General features: G+C 42.7%; 2 protein-coding genes across 2 annotated transcripts; both read left to right on the top strand.

Moving 5' to 3' along the window:
* Positions 1-489: 489 nt before the first annotated feature.
* Positions 490-7,009, top strand: LOC306734314 (uncharacterized protein; the record flags this gene model as incomplete). Its single annotated transcript, XM_079215671.1, has 3 exons — positions 490-817; positions 3,141-3,356; positions 6,594-7,009. The coding sequence occupies 3 exons, from the start codon at positions 490-492 to the stop codon at positions 7,007-7,009; spliced, it is 960 nt and encodes a 319-aa protein (XP_079071797.1).
* A 2,405-nt stretch (positions 7,010-9,414) lies between these two features.
* Positions 9,415-15,909, top strand: tspan5a (tetraspanin 5a; the record flags this gene model as incomplete). Its single annotated transcript, XM_079215670.1, has 8 exons — positions 9,415-9,495; positions 11,235-11,285; positions 13,233-13,379; positions 13,468-13,638; positions 14,420-14,545; positions 14,740-14,787; positions 15,375-15,634; positions 15,837-15,909. 8 exons carry the CDS (start codon positions 9,415-9,417, stop codon positions 15,907-15,909), a joined length of 957 nt encoding a protein of 318 aa, XP_079071796.1.
* Positions 15,910-20,457: the final 4,548 nt, after the last annotated feature.

Below are 20,457 nucleotides of genomic sequence, written 5' to 3'. Positions count from 1 at the left end.
CATACCAGAACCCCTTCAGAAACATCTATATTGGCATTTTAGAATTTTGTTAAAACATCCCAAATATAATAAAATCAGCAAGACTAATGCAAAATAATAATAAAAAGCCAACTCTTTCGGCCTCTCTTTCTACCTTTAGCTAATTTACAGCTGGCTGGAGTCACTTGGTTCATTCAACATACGCTAGCTAGCCTATCTTTCCCTCTGCTATATTTTCAGTCCATAATCCCAGTTAAGATGCCACTCTGCTGCCGATCTCCTTCAGCTACTGGACTTCCTAAACCTACAACAACATGTTGATGTCCCCACACACTCAAGGGGACGCACACTCGACCTGGTCATCACAAACTCCATCCCCATCACCAACCTACAGGTTTATGATCTTGGTGTCTGACCACAAAATAATATCAATGAAGTTGCCTTTCCTTTCTCCCCACATCAAACCCATGCGGCAGATCCACTTCAGAAATCTGAAAAACATTAACATGGATGCCCTGGCTCTGGACCTCAAACATTGGCTCTACCAACTTCCTCTCTGGCACTGACTTAGTGGATTCCTACAACCAGTCCCTGAGCAGTGTTCTGGACCTTCATGCCCCCATAAAATCCAGGTCAGTCTCCTTCTCGCACTCAACACCCTGGTACACCTGCGAACTGCATAAGATGAAGACTGCTGGGCGAGTCATCGAGCGGCGGCTCAAGGCTTCTGGACTGACTGTTCACAAACAGGCATATAGAGAACACAGGAAGGCCTATGCAGAAGCTCTGAGAGATGCACAGTCCAAGTTTTATTCCACCATTATCAACAACAGCCCCGGTAACTCTAAACAACTTTTCTCTACTGTAAATCATCTTCTCAAACCGCTTTCACTTGTCCATCCTGAGGAAAAAGTGAGGTGCAATATGCACCTCACTTTTTCCGACAAAAAGTTGAAAACATCCGCTCACACCTCTCCGCCACTGCTGTCCTGCCTCTCACAACCACCGACCCACTATCTGAGTTTGTCCAGCCTCTTTGCTCCTTCTCAAATGTCACACAGGAGGAAGTGGAGGATATGATCAAAAACACAAAGCCAACCACCTGTGCTCTGGACCCTTTCCCATCAGCTCTGTTAAAAACAAACACCTCTGCAATCTCTCCACTAATCACCAAGATCATAAACCACTCCCTCCTGGACGGCCATATTCCATCTGCATTTAAAACTGCTGTCATCAGACCACTACTAAAAAAAAACACCCTGGATCCAGACGTTTTCTCCAACTACAGGCCCATTTCAAATCTTCCATTTCTGTCCAAAGTTCTGGAAAAGGCAGTTGCAGCACAACTTCACGATCACCTCAAAGACAATAACCTTTTTGAGAAGTTTCAGTCTGGTTTCCGCCCTGGCCATAGCACTGAAACAGCCTTGGTCAGGGTCACAAATGACCTCATGATGGCAGCAGATACCGGTTCCCCATCTCTACTCATCCTCCTTGACCTAACAGCTGCTTTTGATACAATTGACCACAACATCCTCCTTCACCGTCTGAAATACACTATTGGACTCTCTGATAAAATACATAACTGGTTCACCTCATATCTATCCGACAGAACGGAATACGTTACCCTGGGCAAAGCAAAATCATACACCCACAACGTCACCTGCAGTGTCCCCCAGGGCTCAGTGCTGGGCCCCACTCTCTTCACCCCCTATCTGCTTCCCCTGGGTAATATAATCAGCAGGCATGGGGTATCCTATCACTGCTATGCTGATGACACACAGCTCTATATGAGGACAACCCCCACTTCTTCTGATTCCCACTATATCCACACTCACCACCTGCCTGGAGGACATAGAGACGTGGATGAAACTCAATTTTCTTCAGCTAAACAGTTCAAAAACAGAAGCCATCCTAGTTGGCACACCACATCAGCTCCGCTCTTCCACCATCACCTGTATCACCTTCTCGGGTCAAAACGTCCCTCTCTCCACATCTGTCACCAACCGTGGTGTTAAAATGGACCCCAATCTCACTTTTGACACCCATATCAAACACCTCTGCAAGACAGCTTTCTTTCTCAGGAACATCGCCAAACTCCGTCCAACACTCACCCTAACAGATGCAGAGACACTTGTCCATGCCTTTGTATCGTCCAGGCTGGATTACTGTAATGCTCTCCTCACCGGAATCTCTAACAGGAACATCCAGAGACTACAACATATTCAAAACAGCGCTGCCAGGATCCTGCTAAGAGTCCGCAAATACGACCACATCACCCCTGTTCTGAAATCACTACACTGGCTCCCCATCCCACACAGAATTGAGTATAAACTCTCCCTCCTCATTCATCAGTGCATTCACGGACATGCCCCCCAATACCTAAAATAACTACTCACCCCCCAGACCTCCTCATTCAACCTCCGTTCTGCAAACAAAAATACCCTCCAAGTCCCCATAACCAAGCTCCGCACTATGGGCGATCGGGCCTTTTCCTCTGCAGCTCCGAGGCTGTGGAATACCCTCCCCGACCATCTAAGGGCCCCACAGACGGCAGAGGCTTTTAAACGTGACCTAAAAACTCACCTTTTTAAGAAAGCTTACTGCTAAAATATCTTTTATGGGCTTTGCTTTTAAATATATCTTAAAAAAATGTCTTGTTTTATTCTGTTCTGTAGCACTTTGAGATTGCTCAAATATAAAGTGCATTACAAATGCAATGTATTATTAAGATCAATGGTGACATGTTTCTTACCAATGGAAACAGTAAGACTAATGAGGATGCATTTGCTCTACTTGCTTCATTGCTCAGGGGACCATGTGTCAGCCCAGTGGTTGCTTGTTAAGAGCAGAGCAGGACTGTGGCTCAGTACAGTCCATGGTAGAGTGTTTGTCAAAAGAAAGTAACATTCCTCAGCTTCTGAATGGGATCGGTTCACTAGGTCCTGACAGCCCCTGTGGTTCCTGCATACCTATTAGAGAACACACTGTTACAGTAGCCTGTCAGGTGAAAATTCCAACTGCACTTTAAAGGGAAAAGAAGTGGAGATAAAGGATCATATTAGACTGGTTGAAATAATCTGAACACAGAATGTTCCGAGGACTCTGCTTGGGATTTCGTCACATAACGCTGGTCTTCCTCCTGCTGTGCTCTGTCACAGGTTTGCTCCTGATGGATCCCCGCAAAGATACAGAGGATGACCAGGAGCGCAGCAAAGCCATTTTGGAAATGCTACATATCAATAAAGTGTCTGCGAGTCATCAGGCTAAGCCACATCCCTACATGAGGGGGATCTACCAGCGATTGGGTTCACTGGAGGCTCAAGACTTTGGAAGTTCAGATGGAACGCTGGTGCAGAGTTTTCGGAGTGTAGTTGGTAAGGATTTGAAATGTTTAAAATGTGTGAACTTTTGCTTCTTTCTTGACCTAATAATAATAATTACAACTACTGTATATAGTTTTATTGAAACCGATGCAATCACGAAAAGTGATGTTTTATATTTACTTTTTTTGCATCAAAAGAATTAATTAAAAGTGCAATGGGCAACCTGGAAGTCTCAATCAGCAAAACACCTGCTGTCATATCACTGTTTGGGTTTTGGCGAGAAGTGCAGGCATATTTAACACAATATTGAATATTATCACTTTATAAAGTTGTGGCTAACATGTTAAACAGTTGCATTTTTATACACGCAGCAGACATAGAAAAACATTCCACTCTTCTGGAATCTTGTTTGTGTCCACCTCCTGAATGTATGTCCTGAGAAATAAATCTGGTTCCTTGCAGCTGCTAACAGTGAGCTAAAAGGGGGGGAAACGGAAATCTGCTTCCTGCTGCTGCTGCTGCTGCTGCTGCTGCAAACAAGGCAAACAAGGCAAAACTAATAAACTATGTGGGTTCATCAGCACCAAGCACATTACACATAGTAACTGTTAATATAAAAAGATTGATGAGTGCAAAATTAAAATGCACTAACGAGATAGACATAAAACATACGTCAGCTGCACATTTTTTTCCTCATTTTACAAGGAGGAATTAATAAGGAGGAAAGGAATACTATTTGTTAAACGTTGTCTTCGTACCACCTTAGGCAATGTCAGACACTTGTTTACCAGAAAATTGCCGCCTCCATTTCTGTAACACTGTGGAGTAATAGTTTACATTATAACAACTCTCAAATCCCAAAGATCTTTCATCAAAGAAAATTGCATTCACGCGGCTCCCAACATGGCAAAGGGCTGAGCCCGAGCTAACAGCTAGCAGTTAGCGGCTAACGGTGCAACATGTGGCACAAGAGTGTTTCTGGCAACACGCCTCTGTTAGACATGTCTTTTAGTTGCATGTAGTTGTTTGCTGCAATGCTTTGAATGTCATATAGAGCAGGGGTTCTTAACCATTTTGACCTCAGGGCCCAACTTTTCAAGTACAAAGGGGCGTGGGGCCCATTCAAATATTAACACTGTATTGGTTTGATTTGTATTCAATAACTAAATAAAATCCACCTACAGTTTAACAAGCAAAAACCTGATACAATGTGATCATCAAAAGACATTTATTGGTCATGTGTATGTGCGTAAACCTGCACAGACAGCAAGACGGCCAACAGTCTGACATGGAACAAATCAAGCGAATACAAGAAATAATTTAAAGGCTCAAGTCAGGCGTAACAACACAAATTAATTAATCTAATAATTAGATTTTTCTACAAAAACAAAGGAGGATCTCTCAAAAAAACAGAACAAAATTGAAATTCATAATTCTGACCCTTTGCTTTTTTATTAACAGCATTTACTTGTACTTTTACTTTCAATACTTAAGTGCATTTAATATAAGAAAATTACTTTTGATCTGATAAGCCCTAAGTGTTCTACAGCTCACATGACCTCATATGACCTTGATATGAATACCAGACCCTATTGTCGGGCGTAAAAAGTAAATTGGGCGACCGTGGCGCAGTGGTGAGCAGGGTCATCCTCCAATCAGAGGATTGGCGGTTCGCTCCGCCAGCCTGTGTCGATGTGTCCTTGAGCAAGACACTTAACCCTAAATTGCTCCAGTAGTTGCGCCTACGTTGTATGAATGTTAGACAGTCCTGATGTGGCACCTTGCATGGTAGCTCCTCTCATCAGTGGGTGAATGATTCCTATGTAAAGCGTCTTTGAGTATTCAGAAAAGCGCTATATAGAATTAATTATTGTCCTTGATCCACAACTCCTTGTGAAAAAATAAAAATTATGATTTAACCTATTTTCTGAATAAATATGATCAAAAGTCAAGAGTCTGAGCAAGATTCCCCAAAAGTGAATCCTCGATTGCTCCCCACGTTTTTTAATTGTATTGTTCGGTGCCTTCCCATCATCCCCCAGAGTAATACTGCACAAAAATTAAGAACTAAAGCATCTAAATCTGCAATACTAATCACAATAAACACAAGCATTGACTTGTTAGGAAGCATATTCAGTCCAAAAACTGTGTTTTTTGGTTCAGAAATTGAAAAATGACCTACTTTGACCTGAATCTTGCTCCCACCATGACATACTTGGTATGTAACTAACCGTCTCCTTCCGCATGTGTCATCTGACGCGCTTTCAGACGAGTCTGAGGACCAATGAGATCGCAGGATCTCGAAACGACCCCTAAAATAACTCCGGTCCTGCTTCGCCGTCGGAGATACCAATACTGGTCAGACAATGCTCTAGTGTTACTGTTAGACTCCCACAGTCTCTACGGTTACAGGGAAGTTACTTTGACTGAAATACGCCGTTCTACGGGTACTTATGAGTGTTTTAGTGAAACGTTCTAATCGCTTAGTCATGTTGAGTAGCTTACAGAATGTTTAAAAACTAACAATCTTTTTTTTATTCATGTAAACCGACATGTATCTTCTCACAAGGGTTACAGTACTTTAGCAATTTAAATGAATTAGATCGGAACTGTGGATGGAGAGATAGCACAGTTTTAGTTTTGATTTAACACAATTCTTATTTCGCGTCGGGCTTATCAGACACTTTAAGACTTTTACTCAAGTAGTATTCTAATAGGTGACTTTTACATGTTACTGGAGTCATTTTTCAGTAAGGTATCGAGCCCACACTCCACACACTGGACTCAGGGCTCTGTCTTGTAACCTCCGTTCATTTAGTGAAGTCAGGTTTATACTTACAAAAAAATGTAGACTTTTGGGGGGTTCAGCAGCACTTTCGTCTTAATGTTTTTGTTTTAAATACTTCTTTATAACTTTAGCTACAAGCAAGCGGCTGGCTGAGTGTCTTCTTCTACTTATTGAAGCTTGTTAAACAACTGAAGGACACATTACAGCCACCAAGTGGTGGGAAGCTATATTGTAACTGAGTGTCTCGTTGATAACAGTAATATCTCTGGTGTCTTCAATTCATTACCTATTCGGTCCTCGCAGCCCACAGGTGAAAAACGGAAATTTTTTTCCGGTCCTCTAGGAGGCGCTTAACCATAGGACCCCCAATTGGGGGCCGCGGTCCTATGGTTAAGAATCAAAAGGTATTTTAAAGAGCACAAACACAGTTGTATGATCATTTTAAAAGCCTTGTACTGCAGTCTTAAGTCCCTTGTCTTTTTATTCATTGGATCTCCCAGGTCCACATAAAGCTCCTCCAGGATGGATCTGGTTTAATGTCAGCGGCCTGAACCCCTCCATGCTGGGTGCGGAGCTGGTTATGTACAGGAAGACCCTGAACCCCAATCCCATCAGTGTGACTGTCACCCTGCACAGTGTCACAGCTTCACAGGGAGCTCTGGCGGAAAGTCTTGCCCTGGAGGAGAGACTGCTGACCCTGGATCAGCGATCCTCATCTGGATATGATGTGTTTGATGTGTCAGCTGCTCTCCCTGTGAAGCCTCTGGAGGTGGTGGGCTTTCAGCTGCGTTACACAGACGAGAGTGGGAGTCTGGTCCTTCATGAAGCCCTAACACAGAGCCTTTACTGTCTGAACAGAGGCTCCCTGAGTGAACCCTTACTGGTGCTCTACCAGTCACACACCCTCCACATCTAACACTGTGACCCAGTGGTGGGCCGTCAGGGCCTTCTAAGCCTTCACTGCTGGCCTAAACAGAATCACAAAGTTATAATTTAATTGTTTTTCACAAATACTGCGTCAGCTGTTTAACAGCTGTTGGAGTGATTTGAAGGCGCAGGTAGGAAATGCACAGCCGCCACTGCTGTGTCCACGTTTAGTGTGCAGGTGATCATATCTAATCCACCTCTGATATGCTGGATATATATTGTTGTTTTCTTTTGGATTATACTTGTAATGGGCATATTCAATTGATGTTCAGTTTCAGGATTTAAGCAAACAAGAACTGAACTGTATCAGAACTTAATTGTATTCACACGCTTTTGGTTTGAAAGTTTCCACCGGAAGTCTTAGCGCTGACTTGGTTGAGATGTCATTGACAATCATGGGAGCTCACTGCCCTCCAGTGGACTCAGCGAGTAACTATAAAATAACATTATAATGCTTTTTTTTTATTTCCCGAAATCTCAAATTTAAGAGATTAAGATTATGATTATGTCATTGGATATACAAATGACATATGCCACCATCCCAGCTTCCCAGCTCCAGCTAGGAGAAGACAATACATCCTGATAGGGAGATTACCAGAAATGTTGCATTTGTATTTTGAGCACTTCCTTTCTTCAAATTAGTAAATGTACAATCAATTAATCAATCAATCACATTCTGATTATTGTTGTCATGTGTTACTTGTAGTTCATCATTGATCTCCACCTCACTTGCACAAAACATAAATGGAAAACTATCTGATTTGACACAGAATGACTCAAACAGTAAAATCTTACTGCTGGACTCAAAACCTTTATGTCAAATGGTTGTGGTAAACAACACAAATAATCACATTCCTGATTCCAGACAATTAATGTTAGGAACTCAAATGTATGTTGATGATGACAATCATCATAATCATAATCATATTATATCAGGGCTGTAGCTACCTTATAGCTCCCATGGTGATGTTCTTATTAATATTTCATAATCATTTTTATTCAATTTCATAAGAATGTATAATATAATGGCTTGAAGAGGTTTATATTTTACAATTAGATAAAACAAGTTCTAGTGCCAATTCATATTTTTGACTATTTTTAGGGGGGAAAAACGAAGCAGATTAACGAAGTAATTTTCGAGCAGTCAAAGTCAAAATGATATTCCTATTTTTCTAACAAAGCGTGACTGTGGAATTCTGCATTGTTATTTTGTATCATTATTATTGAGTAGCAGTATCTCTTTTATCAATAGGCTCGTTCGAGATGAGCCAGTTCTGCGCAGAATCGATCGGCTTCGATCGGCGCGCAATGCATGCCGGTTAGATTTGTGTCCGACTTGCTCCCGACTTGCTCTGACGTCATGCACACGTGGTCAACGATACTCTCACGAGACCAAGCCGGCTGTCGATTTCAGAGTCAGTCGCCGCAGTTGCTCTCAAACGACTGCTTGGCCCAGTGCATGATGGGAAACGCCTGGCTCTCGCCACATCAGAGAGCTGATTGGCTCTCAGATCTGACAGCAAACACCACGTGTTGGAGAAAATCCTTATTTTATGTGAAGTTGTAATACTTACCCTCGATTATTGACTATTCGTCTTATGTTTAATCTAAAACACATCTTGTGTGGTTGATAATACAAAATCTTATTTTCATAACACATATCTAAACCAGTAGTAATGTATTTCACAGGCAGACATAAAAATACCAAATGATGCAGCTACACAGTCATTTCTACATAAATATATATATATATTTATAAACACATATAATAAATCCAAACGTGATCTGTAAACTACAAGTAAACAAAAGTTCGGAACTAACAGGAAGTACTTTTTTCTGTGACTTCCTGTGTATACTTTGAAGGCAGCTGACAACTGTCCGACTTGATTGCAGTTTTTTGTCAACGGCTCCTGCTGCGGCCGCTGCTCTCGTCTGGATTCCAGGCGAGGCGCAGCTCTAACGAACGAGCCTATTAGTAGGCTGCGTCATTCGGGACACAGGAAGTGGCCCGTCTTCCCTCTAACATGATTGGTTGCATCCTCAGTCTCTCGAGTGTTTTTCCCAGCCAACCACTGACGACCTCGCGCAGCAGCGGAACGCCTCCTCCAGGCGCAATTCGCCCAGAAAACAGCGGATCTTTTTTTTTTTTATTCTGCGGTTTATCGCGTCAACGTCCGCTTTCGATCTCCCCGCGACTCCGTGTGTGCGCGCGCCCCGGACCCCGTCCCGACATGCTCCCGATGCGGATTGGAAGCTGGCTGTGAGAACCTTCTGAAGCGGACCGAGTGGAAATGCCTCCCCGGAGCGCTGAACCTGTTCCACCCCGCACACAAAGCCTGTGAAGCAGGCCGTGTGTTTTTTTCTCTTCCCCTCACGCGCCGATGATGCTCAAACATGTCGGGGAATCAGTACAAAGGCAACGAAGTCAGCTGCTGCATCAAATACTTCATTTTCGGATTCAACATCCTGTTCTGGGTGAGAAGCTTTATTCTTTCATTCGCCTGCGCCTCTCTCGGGTTCAGTTCGGCTATTATCGTGTCCACCGGCCAACGGGGAGGAAGGCCCCGATCATCATCATCATCATCGCATTTTAGCCTTCATATTCATATCAAGCGCCTTATTGTGGTTCTGTTGGTCCGGTGAAGCAGCTGAAGAGCCTCGCGGACAGCTAATCGGCTTTTAGCAGTGAACTAATGATAGCTCAGCCTCGGCGTCCGGCTGCAGGCTTATCATTCATATCACACTCTCAACGACGGCTCAACGTCTATTTAGACATGATGTCACGTCTCAAGAAGTGACGTCATTCACGTCAAACACACGGGAGACTCCAGGCAGACTGTGAGGAAGAGTTTTAACGGTTTAAAGCCACGGTGAGGCGTTCACGTGAATATGATCTGCGCGTAAATTCAGGCCGACCAGTTGTTTTCCTCATCGGTTCATGTGAAGAACACTGTCAGTGAATAATGTCCCAGACTCATTTTACTGTCACATGTAACAAAAGAAAAGCAGTGAATCTGTATGTAGGTTTACTTGAAAATGTCTTCCTTGATGAATTAATAATCAGACGTGAGACTTATCAATTGACTGTCCAACTTATAATCAATAAACCCGTCACTTCTTTCTGCCCTACTGTACATATGTTTGCCACATTGTATTTGGTATAGTCTGCAAGAAGAGCATGTTCTTGAATTGCAAATACAATTGTATATTTAAAGTTATATTTATTAAATGACATACTTTTTTTTAATGTATATATATATATATATATATATATATATATATATATATATATATATATATATATATATATATACTTGAAAAGTACTCATAATGATTTCCATCATTTATGTGTCTGCTGATTAATTTCATGATTGACCAATAAATTGCATGGTCAATAAAACATCAGGAAACGGTGAAAAACGTCCATAACAATAACCCAGAGCCCAAGCGTAGGTCATCAGATGTCCTGTTTTACCCGAATTATTGAATTTAGCATCATGGAAGACCAAGAAAAGCAGCACTGTTTCCCTTTTGTCACATTTTTGCCATTTCGGGCCTTATGTTCATCTGTGTGGAGTCTCTCTGTGTGTGTGGGCGACTCCAAACACACCTACGGTTCCAGCTCTCAAAGTACAAAGGGGCTGTGTGAAGGTGAACAACGATTGGAGGGTGTTGATGATGAATAAATACACTCTCGGCCAATCGCATCGCTGGTCTCGTTGCTCTGAGACAGCTGGGCCAATCACAATGCAGCTCACACAGATGTGCAGCCAGACTGACTCTGCAGTTAATAACTCACAATGCAACACAAAGTGATGAAGACCACGATACATAAATAATGAGAAGAAGTTCATACTCTGATATCTCGTATTGGACATGAGAGTGGGAGGTTTTCACCGATAATATATATGATAATAATAATATCATGATGAGTGAAAGCTAAACAACAATAACTGCACGTTTCCGGTGTGACGTAATGACATCATTGGTTCTGAATCAGCATTGGTGACTTCATGTGAGGGTAAACATACCATTAAACATTAAGAGAGCTATGACATCATACTGCGAGAGAAATAAAGACAATATGAGAGCGAGCAGGCAGACAGGGCCACGGGGCCTCAGAGGAAACATGTCTGAATAACAATGTGACAGGCGGCCATGGTGTCGCGCATCAACACGATGCAGTGATCTGACTTGACTGTGGTGTTTTGCAGCTGCTGGGCATGGCCTTGGTTGGGATTGGACTGTGGGCGTGGAGTGAGAAGGTAAGCAGACACGCCAGTATTAGTGATACCGCATTAGAAATACTGTTGAGGATGTTGTTCCTTCCCTTCAAGTTGCAAATACGTTTTGACATGCTGACAATAGGGCTGCAACTAACGATTATTTTAATAATCGATTAATCGGTTGATTATTTTTCGATGAATCGGATAAAAAAAGAAAAAAACATTAATTTCCAACCCTTTATTCAAAAACAGAAGTGATAGTGCAAATTCACAGTGCAAAACATGTTCAGAAAGCACAAACAGGTCGCTCATTGAACATCCCTGACCTTTTTAATTAAAAAAAATAAAATAAAAATGGACTAACGTAAAGCATACATGTGTATGTTTTCTATCTGCCAAATGTGAGCCCTTTTTATGACCTCTTATGACCACGACATCACGTTGTTGGCTAAGCCCAACTACGTGATTTGCTTCATTCTACTTTGAGTAAAAAAACAACCTGCAGCCAGATCCGCCGGTGTGCCGGTTTAACGTTAACAGGTGACAGCGTGAACTGAACCAGACCGGGGGATTACGGCATGTTTCATCACGTTACGTTTTTTTCCAAGCAAGACTGAACTGTAACGGAACATAAACGTGATAGTAAGCTGACTATCTTCCATTAAAAACAAGTTTGAGGGAAATTAAGTTGCTGTAGACATCTTAAGGTGCCGTTCACACCAGACGCGACTCTTAAAAGCGCAGCCGCTTCAAAAACGCCTTGGAAAAAATGCGCCCCTGTGGAGCGGGCCTGCGTGCACAACCGCAGTGACTTTGATGAGCTGTGCGAATTAAAAGGCGCTTAAAAGTTGAGAATATTTAAACTTTTAAGCGCGCCGAAAAAACGCTAGGAAAACGTGTCGCACAGCATTTAAAAAGCGCGCGCCGTACCATTGGGAAACAATGGTTTTGCTAGCGACGCGTTTTTGAGAGTCTGGTGTGAACGGGCCCTAACGCTGATTGGCCAAGACTCGACACATTAAAGATGTTTTATTTTTGCGAAGATCACAACCTCAACTTTTCTCAATCTCAGAAACGCTGGCCGGCCAGTTGCTCTGCTCCGCTCTTTTTTTTTTTCTTCTTCTCCGCGACTTATTGACTGGCGTAATAATCGCGCGACACAACGAATTGATAATCGATTTTATCGATTCGTTGTTGCAGCCCTAGTTGACAACCTTTCTTCTTCTTTTTTTTATCAAAGGCTGTGTCATGATAATATTTTGTTATTACTATTAAGAGATGAACAAATTTTGTATTTTTTTTTTAAAGATACATTTTTTGGGGAATTTGCACTTTTATTTGACTGATGACAGTATAAATGTTATGACGTAACGTGAGTCCCAAGATTGGAATTAAACCCTTATCTATGAGAATGTGTAGGATGTTCTGCCTCTGCTAACAATTCGCGCCGCTAATCAATGTTTTCATATAAACAATGTGTGTAATGTGAATTATCACCAATTCTGTTCCTCTGAGCTGTTTAGCCTCTTTGAGCTCATTGTTTTGGTATTACGACCTGCAGCCTTGTTTCCAGCAGCCGACAGACAAAGTTAACAAACGACAAACGTTGGTTAGCTTCTAGCTGCTTGCTCTGCTGCCCCCTAGTGGGCAAAACTAGGCAAATACAGCTTTAAATCCCGGCCCAATGTTTGCAGTTTTATCCTTGTAAATGTGATTATACAAACGCTTGAAACTTATCAAACTGGGTTTACTATGAACTTACTGATGTCCAGGGTGATATTAATAAGAAATATTTCACTGAATCAGTTCATATTCATATAATATTTATATTTATAGCTATAAATATAAAGAGGCTTGGTCAACCCTCTGTTGTGTTCCTCTGTGTTGTTGGCGGCTGCAGCAGCGTTCATCCGTCCTATTTTGGTCCTGAAGGAGAAGCAGCTGCTTGGCTCAGGCTGTGTGTTGTGCTCTGTCTCTCCCCTCCAGGGGGTCCTGTCCAACATCTCGTCCATCACGGACCTGGGGGGGCTGGACCCAGTCTGGCTCTTCATGGTGGTCGGGGGGGTCATGTTCATTCTGGGCTTTGCAGGATGCATCGGAGCGCTGCGGGAAAACACGTTTCTACTCAAGTTTGTACGTTCCATGATCCGACCTTTCAATGTCTCCCCGTGCAATAATGTATGATGGGTAAACTCACAGTGTCACTGTCGTCCTGTCATAGTTCTCAGTGTTTCTGGGGATCATCTTTTTCTTGGAGCTGACGACGGGCATCCTGGCGTTCGTCTTTAAGGACTGGATTAAAGACCAGCTCAACCTGTTCATCAACAACAACATCCGTGCGTACCGGGATGACATCGATCTGCAGAACCTCATCGACTTCACTCAGGAATACGTACGTCCGCATTTACAGTTCAGTCATGACCCTGGAAATAATGAACATATCAATAATTACGGGCGACTGCGGCTCAGTAGTGAGCAGGGTCGTCCTTCAATCAGAGGATCAGTGGTTCGATCCCCCGCTCCGCTAGCCCATGTCGATGTGTCCTTTGGCAAGACACTTAACCCCCCCAAAGGTGCTCACATAGCTGTGCCTAGTGTGTGTGAAAGTTAGCGACTCCTGATGGGCAGGTGGAACGTTAGCCCCTCCCATCAGTGTGTGAATGGGTGAATGTGAGCAGTGTGAAAGCGCTTTGAGTGGTCGGAAGACTAGAAAAGCGCTATACAGGGTTCTTACGGTCATGGAAAACCTGGAAAAGTCATGGAATTTTAAAATGGTTATTTCCAGGCTTGGAAAAGTCCTTGAAAATAAAATCCCAAAAATTTTGGAAAAGTCATTTACGCTGGGTTTGAAATAATTAATATGCTTTTAAAAGACAGACGGTCAAAATATAAGCAGGCATACATACAAATGTTTATTCTTTTAATCAAAGTAGTGTCTCTCATTCATTTGTGTCATTTAAGGTATACTGTATGCTTTGGAATTCTCATTGTTAGTTTAAATACTACATGTTCTCACGTTTTCACCGAGATTTCACAAAATGTTTGGTCATGGAAATTTGGTTTAAAGTCATGGAAATCCATTGGTCAAAATGTGTATATAGTAGTACAGGTCCATCTACAATCCAATAATTATTCTGCTTTTTTCTTCTTCTTTTGTCTGGGTGTGACTTCAGTGGGAGTGCTGCGGTGCGTTCGGAGCAGACGACTGGAACCTGAACATCTATTTTAACTGCACCGATGGGAATCCCAGTCGAGAGAAGTGCGGCGTTCCCTTCTCCTGCTGCACCAAGGACCCGGCGGTACGAGTCCCCCGCTCTGCATGCACCCCGACAGAGAGAACACCGTGAAGCCTGAGCCATGACACCATGCCGGGCTAATTCTGACTCTGTCTTCTCACCTGATCACATCTTTTTTTTGTATATAAATGTGTCATTTGCTGCTGAACATCAGTGTTGTCATGGAGACAGTTTAACGCTTTGTCTTCCGTCTCCAGGAGGATGTAATCAACACTCAGTGTGGATACGACATTCGAGCGAAACCAGTGAGTAACTCGCTCGCTCAGGCTTTCCTTACGGCCATTTTGATTTTATTCAATTAGAAAATGTAATATTTCATCTCTTCTCAATTCAATGTTGTATTTATTTAGTGCTGGTTATAATACAAACAGTGATCTTTGAGGGCAAGTCAAAGGTGGATGAAATCGGCAAGCATGCTTAGTTTTACTTAGTTTTTTGCGTTAGATCTTGCTGTTGAAGGCCAAGTTATAAAAAATATTAAAATAAAAGGGTGGGAAAATCTCTGATATGACAAATAATACATTTGATTACATATTAATTTTAGAACTATTATATATATATATAGAACAATATTTCTCACAGGAAGACTACCAGCCTGATCATTTATTTTCTTTTTTTTGACACTGAAACCAAAGCAGGCCTCCAGTCTTTGTGCTCATCAAACACATGGTGATCCATGTCTGAATGAAACTGCTATCTTCTCATGGAAGCGTTTTTTTTAATCATTTACATTTTTCATTTAGACATTTGAAATGGCAGATAGTTTTTTTGGTTTGTTTAAACCTGTGGAGGTGAAAATGTGACGCTGATGACAGGCGGTTGTGTTGAGCAGGACTCGGAGCAGAAGGACTACATCAACGTGAAGGGCTGCGTGCCTCAGTTTGAGAAGTGGCTGCAGGACAACCTCACCCTGGTGGCCGGCATCTTCATCGGAGTCGCACTGCTGCAGGCCAGTTCCACTCACGTGTTCACACGCAGGAGTAACAACCAGCGGCGCTCCATCTCACCCTTTTTCTGCTTTCGCCCACAGATTTTTGGGATTTGTCTGGCCCAAAACCTAGTGAGTGACATCGAGGCTGTGCGAGCGAGCTGGTGAGAAAACGATCTTTCATACTTTAATACTTCAGTTCAGAATCTCGTGTGTCCTCATACAGACAGCAGCTTCCTTGAGGATCGCCTCCCTTCACTTGCCCCCGTTTGTTTCTCCTGTTCCTCAAACATTGTGACGATATTTTACTGAGCTTCACCTTCATGTCAAAACTCACCTCATTCTTCCTCCTCCATGCTCCGTCAGGGTGCCCCCTTCTCCCTCCACGGGTCCAATCCCACCACCCTCCAGCAAGAAAGCATCGGCTTACTACTCTTGAGACTCACGCCCGTGCACGCACACACACTGCATGTGTGTCTGTAGCCGGTGGGTGTGATGGATCCAGTTGTTATGTCGTGTGCTTTGCTGGGATCGGATGGATGATGTTCGTTTCGTGTCGTGTTCCCTTTAAGGGACACATCTGTAAACAGCTGCTGGGTGTTCATTCTACTCTTACAGTGCGCTATGGAGGCCAGAGTGAGCCACTGGACTCATTCTGTAATATTCAGGGTTTAATCATTTCAGTTATTGAGTTTTTCATGCAGTAAAATTAGTAAAAATTACTCCTTTTGTCCACTGGGGGCGCCAAAACCAACATGCCATTAAAGTTCCCCTTAGGAGCCTTACAGGTTGTCAGCAGTGCTCCACCACATTATCTGAGGTGCAACCTGGAGAGCATTGATCCTCATGATCCCCGTAAAACAGCTGTTAGATGTTTACAACATCTGGCCGATCAAAGCTTTGTTACTTTGTTAGAATGACTCCACATGAAGCCTCCTCTGATCTCCATGCAGCATCTCCTGTCATTTCACTGTGTGGCTGTGTTCGCTAGCTAGTTAGCAGTAGGTTAGCATTTGGTTCCCATCCAAAGTAATTTTTCATGAGTAAATAGTAGTTTAGTTGCCCCGTAAATTCAGAGTTCTTTAGAAGTACTGACTGTGCTGCTGCTGCTGACGCCCCATCACAGGTAACAGCAACATGAAACTCTCTTCTTTTCCCCGAAAGACAAATTAATCTATAATCTTGAGCAGCAGTAGTAGAAATCCTGTTGGCGGTTAATACGTTTCAATGGAGCCGTAAACACTTTCTGAAGACCAGTTCCAGACATACTGGATTCAATTTGCATTTCTTGACCCGTTTGATCTCCTCTAAAGACGGCGATGCTCAGAATTTAGGCACAGATCCGATTCTGGATTAAGGCGTGTTCATATTATAAACAGAAGCAGCCATCGAGAACACTTCCTCCTCCTCCTCCTCCTCAGTTATTGTGGGTGTGGTTCATTGAGGCGGCTTTGGGAACTTTGATCATCTGACCTTTTGCCGTGGGAGCCAATAGAAATATTTCAGAATTGCCAGAACTGTAAAATAACAAACCGACCACACATCGAGACCAGATGAAGAAAAATACATTTACAAATCAACATGCCTACTGCTAGCAACATTAGCATCGTAGCTGAGGTGGCAGCGGGACACTTTGGTCAGATTCCAACACATCTACGTAGTTTGATCATTCCCAGTGTGACTGCATGTCAATGACCTTCCTTCATGTTCCTGCTGAGCTGTGGAGTCGGTGCTTTTAATACGTCTGAGTCATGTGACTTTGACAACAGTCCCGTCTTTCTTCGTGGCCTTCTCTTCCGCTGGAGACATTCTTCAATTCGTTCTCTCTCTCTCTCTCGCCCTTGAGTTTAGAGCGCTGATCCCAACCCGCCACTCTGCTTCCTGTTCACAAGCTTTCTGATGAATTAACTATCCATCTGCTCTTTTCCAGTTTCTTTACCTGATGCTGACGCAGCATTTAAATTCTAACAGGTAACCCTTTTATTTTTTTCACTGAAATTGAATTTGGCTGAATACGCCACATACAAATGTAAAATAATGTTGATTGGATTTTGTGTCATCAGCTCGGGGCTTTTGACTTGGTCTCCTTCGAGCACGTCGCCGGGGGAGCCTTCAGAGCGCCTCGCCGACCTCCTGCACCTGTTTTTCTTCACCGAACCAGCACCTTTTTTCCGAGGCACCACTACGTAAACGCTCTGTACATAACACTGAGTTGTTGAGGAGGCTTAAACACGCAGGTCGCTCAGCTTTTCCAGCGACTCGTAGAGAGTAGAAGTTTTGATACATCTTTTTGATAATAGATCGGTATTTTTCACTGTGGAAATGTCGCTCACTGCAAACCCATCATGCAGGACTGTGACATCGTTGTGTTCCAGGAACCGAAGCTCGTTCCACCGCTCCGGCTCTGGTGGGCCGAGTAACAGAATGTCGCTTTTTTTTCTCTTCTCACAATAACACTTGAAGGATTTTTTGGGTGACAGTAGATTCCATACACCCTCACAACGAGACATCATCTTTCAGCTTTTTGTCTTCTTTTATTCTGGCAAAGTTGTTGGAAGGCAGCTTGCGTTTAGAAAACATTTAAAATGGAAACTTTGGCTTTTTTTGTTTCGTCCAAGTCAACGTCAATACAAAACATTTAATAATGCACTCTGTATGGTGAAACAGTTATTGGTTTCTAGAAGTATTCCTTCTCAATAGCACCCATGAACTTGTCCCTTTGATCCAGTCCTCGCTGGAGTAACGACGCTCTCCAGAGTTCAACGCTGAAGCTGAAATGAGGCTTTAAAAAGGGCAAGTGTGTAGGATTTAGGATGTATTGACAGACATGGAATGCAGTATTAATAACTATGTTTTCATTAGTGTATTACCACCTACAACTAAAAATGGCTGTGTTTGTCTACATATGTTTGTAGATAGAAGGATAGGGTTTGGAAAAAAAAATAATCTTTTCAATGAAAAACATGTCAAAAATATATTTCCATTTCTCAAAGTAAGGATTTGAAAAAGTCCAGTTTCGGCATCTGTACTAAAACTAGCACGATCCCAGGCAGCCCGGTCCTACTATCACGTTACATCCTTTAAGAAGTTGGTGTGACTCTTAAACTGTTCTGTAAATTTAAGTTAAGCCCTTATTTCACACCTTTTTAAAACATTTTGAATAATCTGGATCATTTTTTAAACATGTTGAAGGTCTGATCCACGTGTGTAGTTGTAACCCCACCGTCATGTCATTTCATTTCATATGTTGGTGAGAAGCGGGAGAAGGAGGTGATGTTTCACCATGTTCAGTATTGTCTTAAACATCTCTGCCCTTACTTGACTGAAAACACAACCTGGCGTCTCCAGTGGTCATCTATCACTGCCTGTATAGTGATGCACACCGGATCAGTCGACTGTTGAATGAACAAAACTGAAAACAGAATTATGAAACGGAAAGCGGTCGGCTGTTGATTTCCCTCAGTGTTTCTTTTTCGATGGTTTAAAGCGATTATTTGCTTGAAGCATGCATCACTTTTGTTTTGCAAAGTATTTGCAGCAATGTTCCAGTAAAGTATGTTCAGATTGATATTGTGGAGCTCGTACACTGAATATGTGGAAGTGTTCAGCAACAAGGGATCAGTAGTATTTCTGATGCACACTCGGTCAGAAGTTCCCCGGTAGTTCTAGTTCTGCTGGTGGACAGCCTGCACCCATCCTACTGAAGCAGGCGGCCGTGAGGAGCGCTGCAGTCCTGCCGTCTCGGCCGCTCACTCATCAGATGATCACATGGAATCCCACACACACACTGTCATGTAACTACCTCCTCTAATGTCCTTGTCTCATGTCCTGTTGAATTTGGACTGATTTTAATATCAATTAAAATTAATTAAAGTGACAAAATAAAATAAAAACTGCATACTTGAGTCTTTAAAGTGTTTTTTTTTGGTCCAGATTGTTGGCTGAGAGCTCAGTGGTTTCTTTGTGCATTGCATTCCCACACGTCATCCGTATTTGGTGGTCCAAACAACTGCACTGATTGCTGTACAAACCAGGTGCTAGTATGGCTGTCGGTGGAAACTCATCCGATGCGTCACTCCTTTGAAGTTCAAACTTCCTGTTTGTTCATGAGGTGCAAACACAAAGCAGTCCTTTCAGACAACAGACTGAGCTACAGCAGGGATTGAAGACGTCAGCCTTCACCAGATATCACCTTTTAATTATCTGCTGAGTTACAATCCTCCAAATGTACAACTCATGACATTTACAACAAACACTTAAATTTATAGGATTTTACGCAGTTTTACTATGGATACATCTCCACAGCATGTGTCTTCAGAAAGAGCACAAATCTGATAAATAACCATTCATACCTTTTTAAAAAGAAAAGAACAAGCATGGGCCCAGACCAGGAAGGCATGTGAACATTGGGTGTCGGACATGCTGACGTGTTAGCAGAAAGCCCTTCCACTACAAGAACTGTCACAAAGAGAGAGACCTGTGGTTAAATACTTCGCCACACACACACACACACACACACTTTCTTTTGGGCTCTATGTGTGTTACAACCCAGGCTGTAGTGCTCCAGTCTACTTTTGGAATTATTAGTCTTGATCTTGGATGCTCTTCATAGATTACCATCTCATGCCCATCACAAAGTATTTTTGCAAAATAAGTTATCTTCTATTGATATTTTCTGGAGCTTGTCCACAGCGTTCACCTGTAGAAATTTGGGTGTGCACGGTGTCAAAGTGCTCAGCAAACTGCCATGCATTGATTAGATGTTGGAGAGGCAATCTGGTCAAGTCTTCTTTCAGGGATGGGGTGGAGTTCACTGTACAGCTGCTGGAGCAGAAGAAATGTGTTTTGACTACTGTGGAATTAAAAAAAAAAAAAAAATCGGAGAAAATCTATTGATCCGAGTCGTAAACAAGTGCAAAAGAAAGTGTACAAGACTGGACGTGTCAGTGGAGGAGGGCCGGCTGGACTTTGGGACGATGCGAGCGGT

Source organism: Taurulus bubalis (assembly GCF_910589615.1).
Source record: "Taurulus bubalis genome assembly, chromosome: 3".
NCBI lineage: Eukaryota > Metazoa > Chordata > Actinopteri > Perciformes > Cottidae > Taurulus > Taurulus bubalis.
This window is presented reverse-complemented; position numbering and strand designations above follow the sequence as displayed.